The sequence below is a fragment of the Podarcis gaigeae genome, assembly GCF_964106915.1.
Source record: "Podarcis gaigeae genome assembly, chromosome: 6".
Lineage (NCBI taxonomy): Eukaryota > Metazoa > Chordata > Lepidosauria > Squamata > Lacertidae > Podarcis > Podarcis gaigeae.
Window position 1 is genome coordinate 97,868,249 of NC_139682.1, and position 16,812 is coordinate 97,885,060.

At 46.2% G+C, this 16,812-nt stretch overlaps 1 protein-coding gene across 1 annotated transcript in view; it reads right to left on the bottom strand.

Annotated features, from left to right (window-relative positions):
* Nucleotides 1-1,263: 1,263 nt before the first annotated feature.
* The window catches only part of COLGALT2 (collagen beta(1-O)galactosyltransferase 2), a 57,087-nt gene continuing 41,538 nt past the window's right edge, over nucleotides 1,264-16,812 (bottom strand). The window contains exons 7-13 of the mRNA XM_083743865.1: nucleotides 15,920-15,996; nucleotides 11,361-11,467; nucleotides 9,943-10,075; nucleotides 9,345-9,472; nucleotides 8,379-8,585; nucleotides 2,144-3,577; nucleotides 1,264-1,928 (exon numbers count right to left, since the gene is read on the bottom strand). Coding sequence (XP_083599991.1) covers nucleotides 3,301-3,577; nucleotides 8,379-8,585; nucleotides 9,345-9,472; nucleotides 9,943-10,075; nucleotides 11,361-11,467; nucleotides 15,920-15,996 — 929 coding nt within the window. The 3' untranslated portion in view covers nucleotides 1,264-1,928; nucleotides 2,144-3,300. The remainder of the gene's footprint in view (nucleotides 1,929-2,143; nucleotides 3,578-8,378; nucleotides 8,586-9,344; nucleotides 9,473-9,942; nucleotides 10,076-11,360; nucleotides 11,468-15,919; nucleotides 15,997-16,812) is intronic.

Sequence of the window (16,812 nt, forward strand, 5' to 3'; positions counted from 1 at the left end):
ACAAGGTTCATGGCTCCCTAAATATGCACCAGGAAACACAAAACTAGCCTCCCTTCTTTACTGCAGTTTTAAGTCTTCCCAGCTATATTCTGAACTTCTTTGTCCTACTTTGGACACTGTGGTGTAGCAGGAATGCCAACTTGCTACAGCTTTGTGACTTCATTTTTTAGGAAACACTGCAGAGCGTCATAACTAGAAGCCAGGATAGGCTACAACATAGCAGCTGGGTATCATGAAACTTAAATTGCGTGCATCAAGGCATTCCTGCTCTCATTCTGTATGAGCACAGTTTACATCATTTCTCTGCTGTATGGTGAGGAAGGAGAGCCCCGTTCTCATCACACAACACAATGCACACACCTTGCCCATGCAGAAAGGGATCAATCTCCTCCATGAGCAGTTCACTGCATTTGTATGGGGGGTGTTTTTGATCACTGCCACTATGAAGATAGGGGTGGGGCTGAGAAGAGAGTGGGTGACTGTGTGCTGGTTGGAAAAGCTTCATGGGCTGGGTCTGGCCAATAGTTTGTCAATTCCGTGTCCCTGCTGTAAGCAGACAATTTAGGGCCAATTGGTAAATTACTTCCATAGTGTGGTTGCACTTTTCAACAATCAATTCTCATTTCTCCAGAGCATCTGTACCCAGAGTACTAAATGGTTCAAACGAGACGACATAGTTCAATTCCAAACCAACAGGAAATGCATGCATCCACGGTGAGAAACGTAAGATGAGATTGCACAGGAACAGCAGATTCACTGCTGAGGTAATGCAAGGATCAAAACCCCTGGTGCTCAGATATCAATTAGCTTATGCACCTTCTTCTTTCCACCACAGAGAAAGATATGGCAGGGGCACACCACGCTTATCTGTATCATTGCAGTATACTCTTTCCTCCCAGGAAGAACTCTGTAAGTCAAGTGGCCAATTGTAGCAGCCCTACCACACCAGGGCTGAAGACACCTACCAAAGCAACCTTGCTGAATCTTAGGCACATCTGAGGCTCAGTGCCTGGATGGGACATCGTCAGAGATATCCAGGTACACAGGCTTGGAGTTCTGAGTAAGAACTATCCAGCTGGCTCCTGCAACAAGATTCTGCTCCCTCCAAGCCATTTCAAGACCAAAGGAGTTTTACCAGGTGTCATTAATCTTTCAAAGCAGAGATGACTAACTTCAGCTGGACTGTGGAGTGCCCAATCAGATCACATCACACCATACTGCCAATATTTAAAGTCACAAATAAAAGACATGACAACAGACAAGTTGACTTGCTATATATTATCAGACCAGCTGATAAGCAGCAACATCATCCCTTTAGGAAAGAGTGTAATAGGATACTACAGTTATTCCATCTAAGAACAACAATTCCTGTGTTCAGCATCTACAGCAGGTTAAGAACATATAGTTTCTTCCCTTAGTTTTTTATTTAAAAAGTTTTGTTTCAGTAATGATTTTCCCTTCAAACTCTGAAGTCTACATTACAAAATTAAATGGCCACTTGACTTCTGGTGCATTTATAAAGATGTGATGTTAGTGTGTTGAGACACTGTCCAACAGGGAGGTTATCAGCTCATCCCAAAATGGGCAAGCGTAATTTTCATTATGGGGGTGGCAAAGACAAGAATTGAGTATGCAAACAGTTTAAATCATCTAAACAAAACAGAGATCAGCAAGCTTGATACAACCAGAGATTTCTCTTTGGTACAATGTTGAAAGGGAGCCCTCATGTGTTGTCTTTGAAACAAATAATGTCTGTCTGTCTATTTTAAAAATGAATTAGCAGTCTAGAGATATTTAAGACTGCTCACTCTCAAAAAACCCCCAAGACATTGTGTTATAGTCATCTCAGTTTACATTCACCATTCACCCTTCTATCCCTATAAAATGGGAGAGGCAGGGTTCTGTTCTGATGACCAACTGCTTGACAACTATTCCAGACGATATTTCAAAACAAAAAAAATTCCTTCCAGTAGCACCTTAAAGACCAACTAAGTTAGTTCTTGGTATGAGCTTTCGTGTGCATGCACACGTCTTCAGATACCATGCACACGAAAGCTCATACCAAGAACTGACTTAGTTGGTCTTTAAGGTGCTACTGGAAGGAATTTTTTTTGTTTTGACTATGGCAGACCAACACGGCTACCTATCTGTAGACGATATTTCAGTTTTTAAAAAGGTATCTGTGCCCGAGGCTGGAGGGAGGTTGCAATGTTTGGGAAACAGAGACAACTGCTGTAAGTTGTGAAGGGAATACCACAGGATCTTAACCAGAGCTGAGATTGCCTCATTTATATATAAGTGCTCAGCATGGATCTGAAGAGATCTGGGTTCAAATTCCTGCTGGGTCACAAGTGCAGCAGAAGTCAGAGAGACACTTACTCACATATGCCAGGAAGGGATTTCTTGTGCTGCTGCTGAATGTGTGACCTGAATGTGTGAACAAGCATCGTGTGTGAGGCAATATTTAAATTCTCTCTGTAGGATTTAGATTTTCCCTGTAGGCTTTAATCTATAAAGGCTCACTTACACAAGGAAACCACCCACTGACGCTGATTGCTGAAGCTGTGTGATATAGCATTTAACATCTTCGCTCCCACGAGGGAGACTTTGTAGATCAAGGACTGCAAATAATTTTGCAGGTTGGAAGTTGCTGTAGAAATTCTTCGTAACCACCACCAGTCCTTGCATCTATAAATAAATACAAGTTATTTGCACCTTTGAGGACTCACAATAGACAAAATAAAGATCCACTTGTAATTCAGATAGATAAAGCCACGGGATAATTTTTGGCAGCAACTCTTTGACAGTCTCCCCCTCCCTATACGATTTCTCTCAGAGAACGTGGTTGACAAAGCCCGGCAGCAATCCAATAATTAACATGGAAGGGCCTGTAAACCTCTCCTCTGTATATATTAATCTTTATAAATACAGTAATTCTACACAAAGTGTAGAAAGACATTGTTTATGAAAGCTTTGTCCTTTCAGAGTGTAAACTTGCTGCCCTCTAGAGTCCTCTAGCTCAGCAGAGGTCCCATGGCACAAACCCAGACATGGGGGAAAATGGCCTACTGTCAATACAGTATTTCTCAGATGTCTGCCAACCTGACTCAGTCAGGCTCAGCCGCTCCTCCTACAAAACAGGAGACTCTTGTTCAGTGAAAACCAGTCAGCTCAAAATGACTGCATCTGCCAGTTTAGACAAAATGTTAATATCTCTGAAAGGTTCTAGGTCAAAAGATGGTGTATGCGGCAAGTCCAGCTGTTGCCAATGTTGTCAGGGGTTCCTTGGCCAGTGAACAGTCATAGCTCATCCCTTCCAGACGCTGCGTCAAGAGAGGGCTGAGGTGGCAGAGCATCCTTGTTCTGGGCATCTGTGTGGATCTGGCCCTGCTGCCGGGATTTCCGAGAGAGGGTTCTGTCCCAGTCAGTGGCTACGGTCTCATTGTCCCAGATGGTGGATGTCTCTGTGTCACTAAGGTATCCTGGCTGCCCAGTGTAGTGTGTTGGATAGATCAGCAGAGGCTCAGCAGAGAAGGCTTTCAAGTCTCTAGGTTCATAGTATTCCATGTACTTGGCACTAAAGTGGAGAAAACAACAATGTCAGCATGGCCACAGATACAAAAGGGAGTACAGTGGTACCTCGGGTTAAGTACTTAATTTGTTCCGGAGGTCCGTACTTAACCTGAAACTGTTCTTAACCTGAAGCACCACTTTAGCTAATGGGGCCTCCTGCTGCCGCTGCGCTGCTGGAGCCCGATTTCTGTTCTTATCCTGAAGCAAAGTTCTTAACCTGAAGCACTATTTCTGGGTTAGCGGAGTCTGTAACCTGAAGCGTATGTAACCTAAAGCGTATGTAACACGAGGTACCACTGTATTTTAGCACTACACTTTAAAGCCATGGGGATTTTGTTTGTCTTTCATAATAATAATAATAATAATAATAATAATAATAATAATAATTATTTATTATTTGTACCCCGCCCATCTGGCTGGGTTTCCCCAGCCACTCTGGGCGGCTTCCATAAAAACCAGAAATACACTAAAATATCACAGATTAAAAACTTCCCTGAACAGGGCTGCCTTAAGATGTCTTCTGAATGTCAGGTAGTTATTTATCGCTTTGACATCTGATGTGAGGGCGTTCCACAGGGCAGGTGCCACTACCGAGAAGGCCCTCTGCCTGGTTCCCTGTAGCTTTGCTTCTCGTAATGAGGAAACCGCCAGAAGGCCCTCAGCGCTGGACCTCAGCGTCTGGGCAGAACGATGGGGGTGGAGACGCTCCTTCAGGTATACTGGGCCGAGGCCGTTTAGGGCTTTAAAGGTCAACACCAGCACTTTGAATTGTGCTCGGAAACGTACTGGGAGCCAATGTAGGTCTTTCAAGACCGGTGTTATGTGGTCTCGGCGGCCGCCCCCAGTCACCAGTCTAGCTGCCGCATTCTGGATTAGTTGTAGTTTCCGAGTCACCTTCAAAGGTAGCCCCACGTAGAGCGCATTGCAGTAGTCCAAGCGGGAGATAACTAGAGCATGCACCACTCTGGCGAGACAGTCCGCGGGCAGGTAGGGTCTCAGCCTGCGTACCAGGTGGAGTTAGTAGACAGCTGCCCTGGATACAGAATTGACCTGCGCCTCCATGGACAGCTGTGAGTCCAAAATGACTCCCAGGCTGCGCACCTGGTCCTTCAGAGGCACAGTTACCCTATTCAGGACCAGGGAGTCCTCCACACCAGCCCGCCCCCTGTCCCCCAAAAACAGTACTTCTGTCTTGTCAGGATTCAACCTCAATCCATTAGCCGCCATCCATCCTCCAACCGCCTCCAGGCACTCACACAGGACCTTCACCGCCTTCACTGGTTCTGATTTGAAAGAGAGGTAGAGCATATTGATGGACACCCAGTCCAAACCCCCTGATGATCTCTCCCAGTGGCTTCATATAGATGTTAAAAAGCATGGGGGAGAGGACCGAACCCTGAGGCACCCCACAAATGAGGGCCCAGGGGTCTGAACACTCATCCCCCCCACCACTTTCTGAACACGGCCCAGGAGGAAGGAGCGAAACCACTGTATAACAGTGCCCCCAGCTCCCAGCCCCTCTAGACGGTCCAGAAGGATGTTATGGTCGATTGTATCAAAGGCCGCTGAGAGATCCAGCAGAACTAGGAAACAACTCTCACCTTTGTCCCTAGCTCGCCGGAGATCATCAACCAGCGCGACCAAGGCAGTTTCAGTCCCATGATGAGGCCTGAATCCCGATTGGAAGGGATCCAAATGGTCCGCATCCTCCAGGCGTGCCTGGAGTTGTTCAGCAACCACGCGCTCAATCACCTTGCCCAAGAATGGAAGATTTGAGACTGGGCGATAGTTGGCCATACTGGCCGGGTCTAAAGATGGTTTTTTAAGAAGCGGTTTAATGACCGCCTCTTTCAGCGGATCTGGGAATGTTCCCTCACCACCCCGCAGAGCCCATCGCCCTTCCCTTCCCGGCTTGCTTTTATTAGCCAGGATGGGCAAGGATCCAGGAGACAGGTGGTTGGTTTCACGCGTTCAAGCAGCCTGTCCACATCCTCGGGGGTAATGGATTGAAATTGATTCCATGCAACTTGACCAGACAGGGCTCCAGCACTCTTCCGCCCCAGCCCTGCTCCCACGGTGGTGTCTAGCTCCTTCTGAATATGAGTGATTTTATCTGCAAAAAACTTTGCAAAATCGTTGCAGGAGATCTTGGGGTCTTTACAAAGCCCCGGTGGTAAAGGTGGTTCTGTTAAATTACGAACCACCTGAAAAAGTCTCCTGCTACTATTTTCTGCAGATGCAATAGAGGCGGTGAAGAAAGTCTTCTTTGCCGTCGCTATCGCCACTTGGTAGGCTCAACGTTGAGCTCTAACCTGTGTCCGGTCAGATTCGGAGTGAGTTTTTTGCCACCGACGCTCTAGCCGTCTCAGCGATTGTTTCATCGCCCTCAGCTCCGAAGAAAACCATGGAGCTGTCCGGGCTCCATGCAATCGGAGAGGGCGCTTCGGAGCCAGACAGTCGATAGCCCTGGTTAACTCCGCATTCCAGCGGGCCACCAGGGAATCAGCTGAAAGGCCATCAACATGGGATAAAGCATCCCCTACCACTCTCTGGAAACCATTTGGATCCATTAAGTGGCGGGGGCGGACCATCCGAATTGGTCCCACCTCCCTGCAGAGGGGAAGGGTCGCGGAGAAGTCCAGTTGCACCAGGAAGTGATCTGACCATGGCACTTCTTTTGTTTCACTTTTACTTAGTGTCAGATCACCCACGTCACTAGAGGTGAACACCAGGTCTAAGGCATGTCCATGACTATGAGTTGGGCCAAACTTATTCAGGGACAGCCCCATGGAGGCCATGCTTTCCACGAAGTCCCGAGCAGCCCCTTGTAAGGTCGTGTCGGCATGGATGTTAAAATCCCCTAGGACAACCAAACTAGGTGTCTCCAGGAGAAAATCCGCCACGACCTGAAGCAGCTCAGACAGGGAATCCTTGGTGCAGCGGGGAGGTCGGTACACCAAAAGGAATCCTGTACTGCCCCTATTGCCCAACTTCCAGAACATGCACTCAGAGAACTGGATCTTCCCAGTAGCATGCCTGGTGCAAGCTAGTGACTTCCTAAAAATCACTGCAACCCCCCCCCCCCCGCCCACATGACCTGGGTTGCTGTGCGTACGAGAAACCTGGTGGGCAAGCAGCGGCAAGGACAGGCCCATCTGCTTCCTCCAACCAGGTCTCTGTCACACATGCCAGGTCAAATCCTCCATCCACAATCAGGTTGTGGATGGCAGTGGTTTTATTCATCATTGACCTGGCATTACACAGCAACACCTTCAGGTCATGTAGGTTTCCCCTGTTGATTCCAGTATCCATCCGGTCAAGGCCAGACCCGGAGGCAGGGATAGTCTTCAAACAACGACTAAACCTGCCTCCTCGGTAATGACATGGTCTGGTCTTAGCGTAACTCCGCCTCCTGCCCATGATCACCGAGATCGGGTCTCCCAGTGCTTCCGCCCCTGTGTAACTTTCATATTTCATAACAGATAGGTCAGAGCTGTTCAGTTGAAAATCACTTCTTCAGTGAACTCAGCCTCAGTCTATTAGTAATAATAGTAGTAGTAGAAGTAGTAGTAGTAGTATTACTATTATTATTACCCACCCTTCACCCTAAGGTCTCAGGGCAGGCTACCACAATTAAAACACAATATTAAAAACAGTTTAAAACAACTTAACCATCACAGAAATGAGGTGGGTCCTAAAAATATACATCTCCACTATCAGAAGCCAGAATAAAGAGGGGCATCTTCAGCATTTGTCAAAAGCTGCATAATGAACATGCGCCTCTGTTGGGAGGCAGCTCCATAACTTTGCCCTCTCCTGAGCCATCAGCCCCCCAAGCCTCTGAGGGTGGTGGGAGAGCCCCCAGCGGGCCACCCGGACCATTTCAGCACCAAAGAAGATCTGTAGGGAAGGAAATGGCCTTTCAGGTGTTTGGGGCCTGAGCTGTTTAGGGCTTTACCACTAACACGAGCACCTTAAATTGGGCCTGAAAGCAAATTGGCAACCTGTGCAACTATTTTAAAACATATGAGATATAAACAAAAGCCCAGCCAGCAATCTGGGCACTGCATTTCAGATCAGTTGACGTTTCCAAATCGTCTTAAAGGGCAGCCCCACGTAGATCATATTGCAATAATCCAAACTCGAAATTATCAGAATATGGAGTACAGTGGTCAAGTCTTCCCTGTCCAAAAGGGGACGCAGCTGGTAAATCAGCCAGAGATGGGAAAATAATAATAATAATAATAATAATAATAATAATAATAATAATAATAATAATAATAATTTATTTGTACCCCGCCCATCTGTTGGGCATCTTCCATCAGAGATTAAAAATACATTAAAACATCATTCATTAAAAACGTCCCTAAACAGGGCTGCCTTCGGATGTCTTCTAAACGTCAGATAGTTGTTTATTTCCTTGACATCTGGTAGGAGAGTGTTCCACAGGGTGGGCGCCACCACCGAGAAGGACCTCTGCCTGGTTCCCTGTAACTGCACTTCTCACAGTGAGGGAACCGCCAGAAGGCCCTTGGCACTGGACCTCAGTGTCTGGGCTGGACGATGGGGGTGGAGACACTCCTTCAGGTATATTGGGCCAAGGCCATTTAGGGCTTTAAAGGTCAACACCAGCACTTTTAATTGTGCTCAGAAATTTGAATTGTGCTTCCTCCCCACTGAGGCAATCAGAATTTGGTTGAGTAACCCAGCAGGCAGGTGCTTGCTTGCTTACCACAGTGCTATGCAGTATGGTGCAAACCTAGCTAACTAGTCCAATACAACTCAACCAGCACAACTAAACTTACACTGGGTGCTTGTTGTACATGATTGGAAGGAATTCATCAACAGGCAACATCTTGCTGAAAGGTTCAGCTCCTATCAGCTTCCGAGCTCCTTGCAAGGAGAGGGCATAGCCCAGCGTCCAGTAAGAGTAATCAGCTTCCACAAGGTTCATGACATTGGGAACAGCCTTTTCTGGACGCTCCACCTGCATCCGTTTCCGGCCAATGTATCTAGAAAGAAAAAGACAGGTGGTTCTGCCATGGAATTGACATTCCGTTCACATACATGTCACAGGTATGTAGGCCCACGAAGCTGAATCCAAGCATGTGTGGACCTCATCACTGCCTGGATGGAAAACCACTGGGAGCTCCATGGAAGCTGTTTTGAGCTTTATCAAAGAAACATGGAGATCTAAGAAATAAACAGCCAGTCACACACAGTTCATGACAGTAAGTTCATGTTCTGCTATAAATATTAGAAAGAAAACTCAAAACCCAAGTGAAATTGTCTTAAAAATGAGTTTTGCATCTGCAGAGAGGGCAGCCCAGTGGGGCTATAAAGCCACAGCAAAGGAGAGACCAACGTTCCTATCTAGTGAGGTTGCCTGGTGCATTTCTGTATGAGACGTTGGCCAAAACTAATCAGACACTTTCCAATCAGTTTTCACTGGTAGTAAGCAATTAAGGGACCGTCTACAAATAAACTGCTTTAAGTAAAAGGCCAAACTTCCTGGAAAAGCGTGCCTTAATTTCCAGACTTTGGGGAAACATCTGCATGTGGTAGTCGTGCTGGAATCATGTCAATGAAACCTCCTAAAAGCCACCCTTTTTCTCCACTTTCCTAAAGCGAGAGCTGATCAATTCTTAGGCATTCTTCTCTCTTATTTCAGTGTTAGGTGCTTTTATAGATACACCTATGGATCCTTTCCAAGCTCCATGGAAGGAAGAGAAGACCTTTCACAGGCAAAATCAGAGAAGACCACTACTTACATGAGCTCCCAGTCAAGCTGGGCTCTTTCGATATCATCCATTAACTTTGTGAGCTTCTTCTTGAACTGGTGCTCAAAGCGCACGTCATCTTCAATGACCAGGACTTTATCCAGCTCTTTGTCTTCCACCTTAAAGGAATAGTTTGTGGGAGGAAAGGAACTGAAACTGACTCTGCTTATGGTACCTGGAGCTGTATTGTCTGCTGTGGGACAGCTTGAAACTGTACCAGATGCAGAACCAATGCCAAATTCTTTTAAGCTGCATCTGTGCTACACATCCATCTACCTGTTGCAACATTATAATTCTTATTGATTATTTTGAGGCTCTGAAAGTGACATAAAGGGCCAAGGGGGTAGAATTTTCAAAGCAGGTGACTCTGTGCCAGAAGTAAATTGCTTTTGCAAATAATTCAGCAATTTCAAAAGTAAGGTTAGATGTCAACATAACATGTCAATAGTTCTCAGCTGATTATGCCAAACCCTGCCTCCATCTGCCGCCATTTTGTTACTGACAGGCATCTCATTTTCAGTGCTCTCAAAAGACTTCCCCATACATCCCAGGATAATTACAATCAAAACAAGCAGTTAACAGACTTCACCTCCTTCCAGATATAGTAGTGGCTAAGAAAACAGCCAATCTCTCCTCTAGTCAGCACCCTTGAGGAGTAAGGATCCTGGTAGCCAGGAAGCATGTCTATGTTGAGCGCTTTCAGCTGGGTTGCATTCAGTGCTCTGCAAGGAACAAGGGTTAAGTCACCTAAGCATAGGTTTTCAGGATATGAAGAAAGTCAATGCATGCAGAAGAATGAAGTGGTAGAATAGACTGCACCAGTTTAGACTCCAAGGATAACATCATCTAAATTCTCTCTTCTGTTAAAAACTCTCTGCCAATAGAAAACCAGCACCAAGTGGCAATAACTTTTCTTCCAGATAATGCTAGTCTTCTATTTGCAGGATATTTTTTTACCTGGCTGAACCTTTACAAGTAGTTACCCCACCACCTCCCGCCCAGTCATTCTTCCTTTCTAGTCTGAGAGCTTTAACAAGATTAATCTGCTGTTGACATGGCCTTGGATTTGTTAATCAAGAGGACTGTGTGTGAGAGGAGAGCAAATCTCCGTATATGAGAAGGTATCTGCTACTTGACTTGGAGCCAACGGCAAGAAACCCTGCTATCAACATCCTGTTTAGAACAGTGTCTCTTGTGCAACTATGGAAAGCTTTGGGTATATGAAACTGTCTTGACAGTTCTACTTAACAACTGCATTTCGGTTAAGAGAGGTGGATTTAAATACAACAGGTACAGGAATCTAACAGCAAAAATTTCCCATGGAAGCTCCCAGGGAAATATAGACTATGCAAGCAGCCCGATAGCGCTCTATTTCTCCAGGGGATTGAACTCATTAAAATTTGGTTCTACAATATTCTAGTTCACAAGCTATACAGGAGTATTAAAAGAAAAGGCCAACTTGAGAATCTTTTGTGCATCAAAATATACTGCAGATCTCTGAGAGCCTCTTTGCTCTTACAACCCCTAAACAGTTTAGATAACTTGTAAGAGTCAGAATAACCTGTCCTCAGATGAGCCTCTCCTCTGTGCATCTGTATGAACCACTGATCAGACTGGATGGAGGGAGACCATGAGCAGCTTCTTCTGAAAACAGGGAATTCTGCTCTGTCTCTCAGTGACCAGCTGCTCCAATTTCCCAGTTCAGAGAGAAGCACCAAAACTGACCACACTCAGCAGAGGCCAGAGCAGCTGACTCATGCAGAGACCTCATGAAGAGACCCTCATCTGTGGCTCCGAGAAGCCTTCCTTTCTGATCGCACACTGCTACTCACTGGCAAACGACGCATCACACACTCAATTTCCGCTAGCCATCTAATTCACAGCACTGAAAACAATCTAGTGGGGTTGTCAAGACAGAATGTTCAAACTTTGCATCATCCAGTGTTTATAATTCACAAATGGCAGCACGTTAATAAAAAAGACAAAATGCCATAACCATCTACTCACTTTCCATCCACAGCTTCCACTAGTTTGACTGCAATTTCCTGCTCGTACAAAGTTCGCAGCATTCTGTCCAGCCTGTCTTTCCGGCGCTTGAGGTTGATCATAAAAATCTACAGAGAAAGAAGCCAGGAGGTTCAGTGCAAATCTGAACAAGGCAATGGGACATTTGCGTGGCAGAATTGAAAAGTTTATGGGTGTTTTTTATCAACATACAGTATTTTTCGCCCTATAAGATGCACTTTTTCCCCTCCAAAAATGAAGGGGAAATGTGTGTGCGTCCTATGGGGCGAATGCAGGCTTTCCCTGAAGCCTGGAGAGCGAGGGGTGTCGGTGTGCACCGACCCCTCTCGCTCTCCAGGCTTCAGGAAGCTATCCACTAGCCGTGGGAGACCCAGCTCTCCCAAGGCTAGCGGAGACCTTGCCGGCACCCAGAAGCTTGGGACGTGCTGCGCCTCCCAGCTGTCCCCGGACCTGATCTGCAGGCGGGCGACGGGGAGAAGAGCGCTTCTCCCCGCTGCCTGCCCCACAGGCTCCAGGGACAGTTGGGAGGCGCAGCGTGTCCTCCCTCTGTCCCCGGACCTGATCTGCAGGCGGGCTGCGGGGAGAAGAGCGCTTCTCCCCGCTGCCGGCCCCACAAGCGCCTGGGGGGGGGGAAATAATTTTTTTTCTCTTTATTTCCCCCCAAAAAAACCTGGTGCGTCCTATGGGCCGGTGCGTCCTATGGGGCGAAAAATACGGTAATCAAAATATAATCACCACCTAAGAAGTAAAAAAATAAAAATTTAATTGTTCAAACAAGTGTGAAAGTAAATTTGAAATGGAAAAAACTGCTAAGAACTCAAATAAATTGGGAGAAGAGTTGATAATTCTACACTTGTACGTATGAACATAAGACACTGCCTTAACTGACTCCTACCTCACTATTATCTACACTGTGGCTGCATTCCCACATACTGTAATGCTAAGTCATGTTGTAATCATGGTTTGCTCAGTGAATAACATCACCTTACAGACAAGCAAGAAAACAAACTACAGTGGTACCTCGGGTTACATACGCTTCAGGTTACAGACTCCGCTAACCCAGAAATAGTGGTTCAGGTTAAGAACTTTGCTTCAGGATGAGAACAGAAATCGTGCTCCGGCAGCAGGAGGCCCCATTAGCTAAAGTGGTGCTTCAGGTTAAGAACAGTTTCAGGTTAAGTACGGACCTCCAGAACTAATTAAGTACTTAACCCGAGGTACCACTGTATAACATGTTTCCCCACAGCTTGGTTTTGTTTTCCAGCTGTTCTTTCCTTGTGACTTTCTGGCTTGATGAGTGTGTGGTCTGGGGAAACAAACCATAGTTTGCTTAACACTAAACCAGGGGCCAGCAACCTTTTTCAGCCATGGGCTGGTCCACTGTCCCTCAGACCATGTGGTCAGCCGAACTATATTTTTTTTTGGGGGGGGGGGAATGAACGAATTCCTATGCCCCACAAATAACCCATAGATGCATTTTAAATAAAAGCACACATTCTACTCGTGTAAAAGCACGCTGATTCCCGGACCGTCTGTGGACCGGATTGAGGAGGCAATTGGGCCGCATCCGGCCCACGGGCCTTACTACTGCACTAAACCATAGTTTTTAAAAGCCAAGGTTTGTAAACCCGCAACAAATCCTGGCTTCACTTTAGTTTGCTGACAGAAATCAAGCAAGGGTTAGTCTGCCTGGATGGGTTTGCATGTTCAAACAAAGCAAAGACTAAGCCAACCGCCAAGACTAAATTAGCTCTGACTCAGGATTATGTCAATCAGGTAAATGTCTGGCAGCAGCTGTCCAAGATTTCAGGAAGTTCAACCTGGAGATGCCAGCGATTAAAACTGAGACCTTCTGAATACAAAGCACATGCTGTACTTATGAGGTATGGCCCTTCCCCAAGATGCGCATGCATTTTAGTTATTCTGCTAGGACTAAGAACACATTGACACCTACTTTGTCTGAACTCAAGGTTTATCCTACTATTTTTTAAACACACACACACACACACACACACACACACACACACACACCCCACCGCCACTAGTAAACAGTGGGTGGAAAGTTTGTGTGCAGGTCCTTGTGTGCAGGTCCTTGGGATGCCCTCCTTGCTAAAGGCAAGCCTTCAAGTATTGGGCGCAGAAACAAGCAGACAAAAATAAAACCAGCTTGTGCTGCAGCTCTTCCTCCAAACAGGACACAGATAAATAAGGCTGGCAGCCACAAATCAACAACATATTTTAAAACACAGGTCTGGCAGGCAGGATCAGCTCCAAACATAGTCTGTCTGTCACAAAACCAGGCACTGTCTCTGCATTGAATTATACAAGCCATGTAAACAGAGAGCCATCAAGGCTGGAGAAACTGGGCACAGCTCCTTCAGGGTTGAGGACAAGTGCCAAGAGGCAGATTTGCATCAGTCCCTCCCCAACTGCTCAACAGGATTCAATGGTCCTGTGGGGGGCGCTGTTATTCAATGCACAGAAGATCTCCGAACTTTCTTTAACCCACCTCCTTGTACACAGTGTTCTTCTGTGTCAGTGGTTCTCAAACAGTGGGTCTGGTGGGGGGGCACGAAGACCCTATGAGGGGAAAACTCCTGCAGGCAGGAGGTGCTTTCTCCCCGCCATCCTCTTATCAACTATCACCTGAATAGACTAAAAAACAAACTTACCCTCACCCAAGCCAATGAACTCTCAATGTTCCACACCATATTTACAGATGCCATATCATGCTTAATGCCTCATAAGCACAACAGGATTTGTCAAGAAGGCAGTTCAGAAAGAGCCACTGCTTAGTTCTTATGATAATCTCCTTGTATGACTTTAGGAGGGAGCCAGAGATGCCAATACAGGATGGCTACAATTTACAGACACAGATCTCTGCAGATTCACCTGTGGAATGGAGGAGTGAGTCTGGGTTGTGGGTCCAGAAGGTGACATTAAGATGGTGTGGGAAGAACCTGAATAAAAGAGCCTGATAATCACCATTGTGGCCCCAGGGTCGTGCTTGCTTTGTATCTATTATGCAAGCTAAGAAAAGCATACTCTCAATAGTATTGCGTGATGTAAACTGTGACTTTCCAGATGTTGCTAGTGACAACTCCCACCATCCCCTTGCATTGGACATCCTGGCAAGGGGTGGTGGGAGGCGGAGTCCAGAAACATCTGGAGGGTCACAGATTCACAAAACCCTGATTTAAACATTTAATGTCATATCATCACATTATGAGTTTCCAAACCCCAGGTAAACCCACCTAGCTTCAATCACACTTTAGAGCCTGTTGTTACAGCCATGGTGGCTTGGAGCCTGATCAAGACTGTGTTCTCAACCCAATGCCATGATCTCTGTTTTCAGCAGAACTGTGGGATACACACACAGCTTTGCTGATAACTGTGCCAATGTAACTAGAGTTAGTGCTAACAGAAGCTACTCACACAGGCTTGTGTGGTGGGTAGGGGGGAACTTTGTTTAACCTCTCTTGCACCCACCAATTATTGTCTACGAATTCTAAGCTGTCCGTATCCCCAACCACATCTGGGCCCACTTGGAATTCTAACACCCAGGTGGGGATCGGGTGGAGAGAACACCACAAAAACTGCTGGTGGGGACCGTATTTGTAAAGGAGAGTGGCTGGATTAAAGAAGCAGCAAGAACCATCCCTCACAGCTCCCCATATATTAGTGTGCATGACAGAAACATGGATTGGGGAGCTGCACTGTGCTCTTGTAAAATGTTGCTCTATCCTCTAGAAAACTGTACAGTGGCACCTCAGGTTACAGACGCTTCAGGTTACAGACTCTGCTAACCCAGAAATAGTACCTCGGGTTAAGAACTTTGCTTCAGGATGAGAACAGAAATCGCGCAGCGGTGGTGCGGCGGCAGTGGGAGGCCCCATTAGCTAAACTGTTACCTCAGGTTAAGAACAGTTTCAGGTTAAGAACAGACCTCCGGAACAAATTAAGTATGTAAACAGAGGTACCACTGTATTCGGTAATAATTGCCGTCTTCCCAAGGAGAAAGAAAAAGACATTCAACATCTTCTTTTCACATGGAGTACCCCAGGCCATAGTTGAAAGAATATGCACTGTGCATAAACACACAAACACACGCACACACAACCAAAGAAAAAACATACAAAAAGTTTAAGTAGTAGCAATGGTCCACTATAAAAAAAGTCCCGAAGCCCCAGTAGGGCAAAAGTTTTATTAGGACCAACTAAAATGTTGCACAGTAATGACAGATTGAAGAACAAAAATAATACCATAGAAATGTGCAAAAAATAATAATCAATATTTAATTGGTTTTAATTATTTCCTTGCCTATGTTTTTAGCAATCCTTGTTTTTATTTGTAAGTCTCCTTGAGTTCCATCAGGGAAAAAGGAGGAGTATAAATAAATATAAATAATAATACAGATCAGACTATAGCTGACTTTTTCAAGCCATTTAGCTTAAGTCTGCCATAACCACTTATTGGATTTTGCCCTGTCCCTTTTCACTCCCACAAAAGTTGGCATGCTAAAGCAGACATTTTCCTGTTACCTCATCAAATCCCATCTTGTCTGGGTGCTTTGGAGGAACTGTGACTTGCTCTGAAGGCTCAACTGGAGGACGGTCAACTGGAAGGGATGAGAACCATCAAAACAGGTGAAGAAAGAAACCCTTGAAGTTTGCTCACTTCTCATTGTGGGGGGCAACTCACTTATTTAGTCTTGCTCCTCCATTTAAGTGTCTTTCGGGTGACAGTTGTAGTATGCTACTGCTTATTACATATATTTAAAAGATCAAAAGCTTACCAATAATAAAACACAGGTGTGCTTTGTTACAAAAGCAAAGTACCACTTGGTTCTCTCTGCACTGGAATATCTTGTTGCAAACCTGGACTGTATCTGCAATGCAGATGGAGCATCTGAACTACCGTATTTTTCGCCCTATAGGACGCACTTTTTCCCCTCCAAAAATGAAGGGGAAATCTGTGTGCGTCCTATGGGGCGAATACAGGCTTTCGCTGAAGCTTGGAGAGCGAGAGGGATTGGTGCGCACCGACCCCTCTCGCTCTCCAGGCTTCAGGAAGCTATCAGCAAGCCTGGGGAGCCGGCGGGAGTTCCCACAGGGCTCCCTAGGCTGCGGATAGCAGCCTGCCGCCCGGCACGCGTGTCGCCCTGAAGCAGAGCGCCCCGCGCGCTGGGCAGACATTGACTAGCCCCACAAGCTCGGGGGACAGCGGGGAGGCGCAGTGCCGCCATCCCGCTGTTCCACGACCTGGTTTGGTTTCCCCGACCTGGTTTTGGGGGGGAAATAAAGGGAATTTTTTCCCCTTTATTCCCCCCCCCCAAAAAAAAACCTAGGTGTGTCCTATGGGACGGAGCGTTCTATGGGATGAAAAATATGGTACTTTTGAAGGATATTCTGGCTGGGCAGATTCCTAGTTCTGG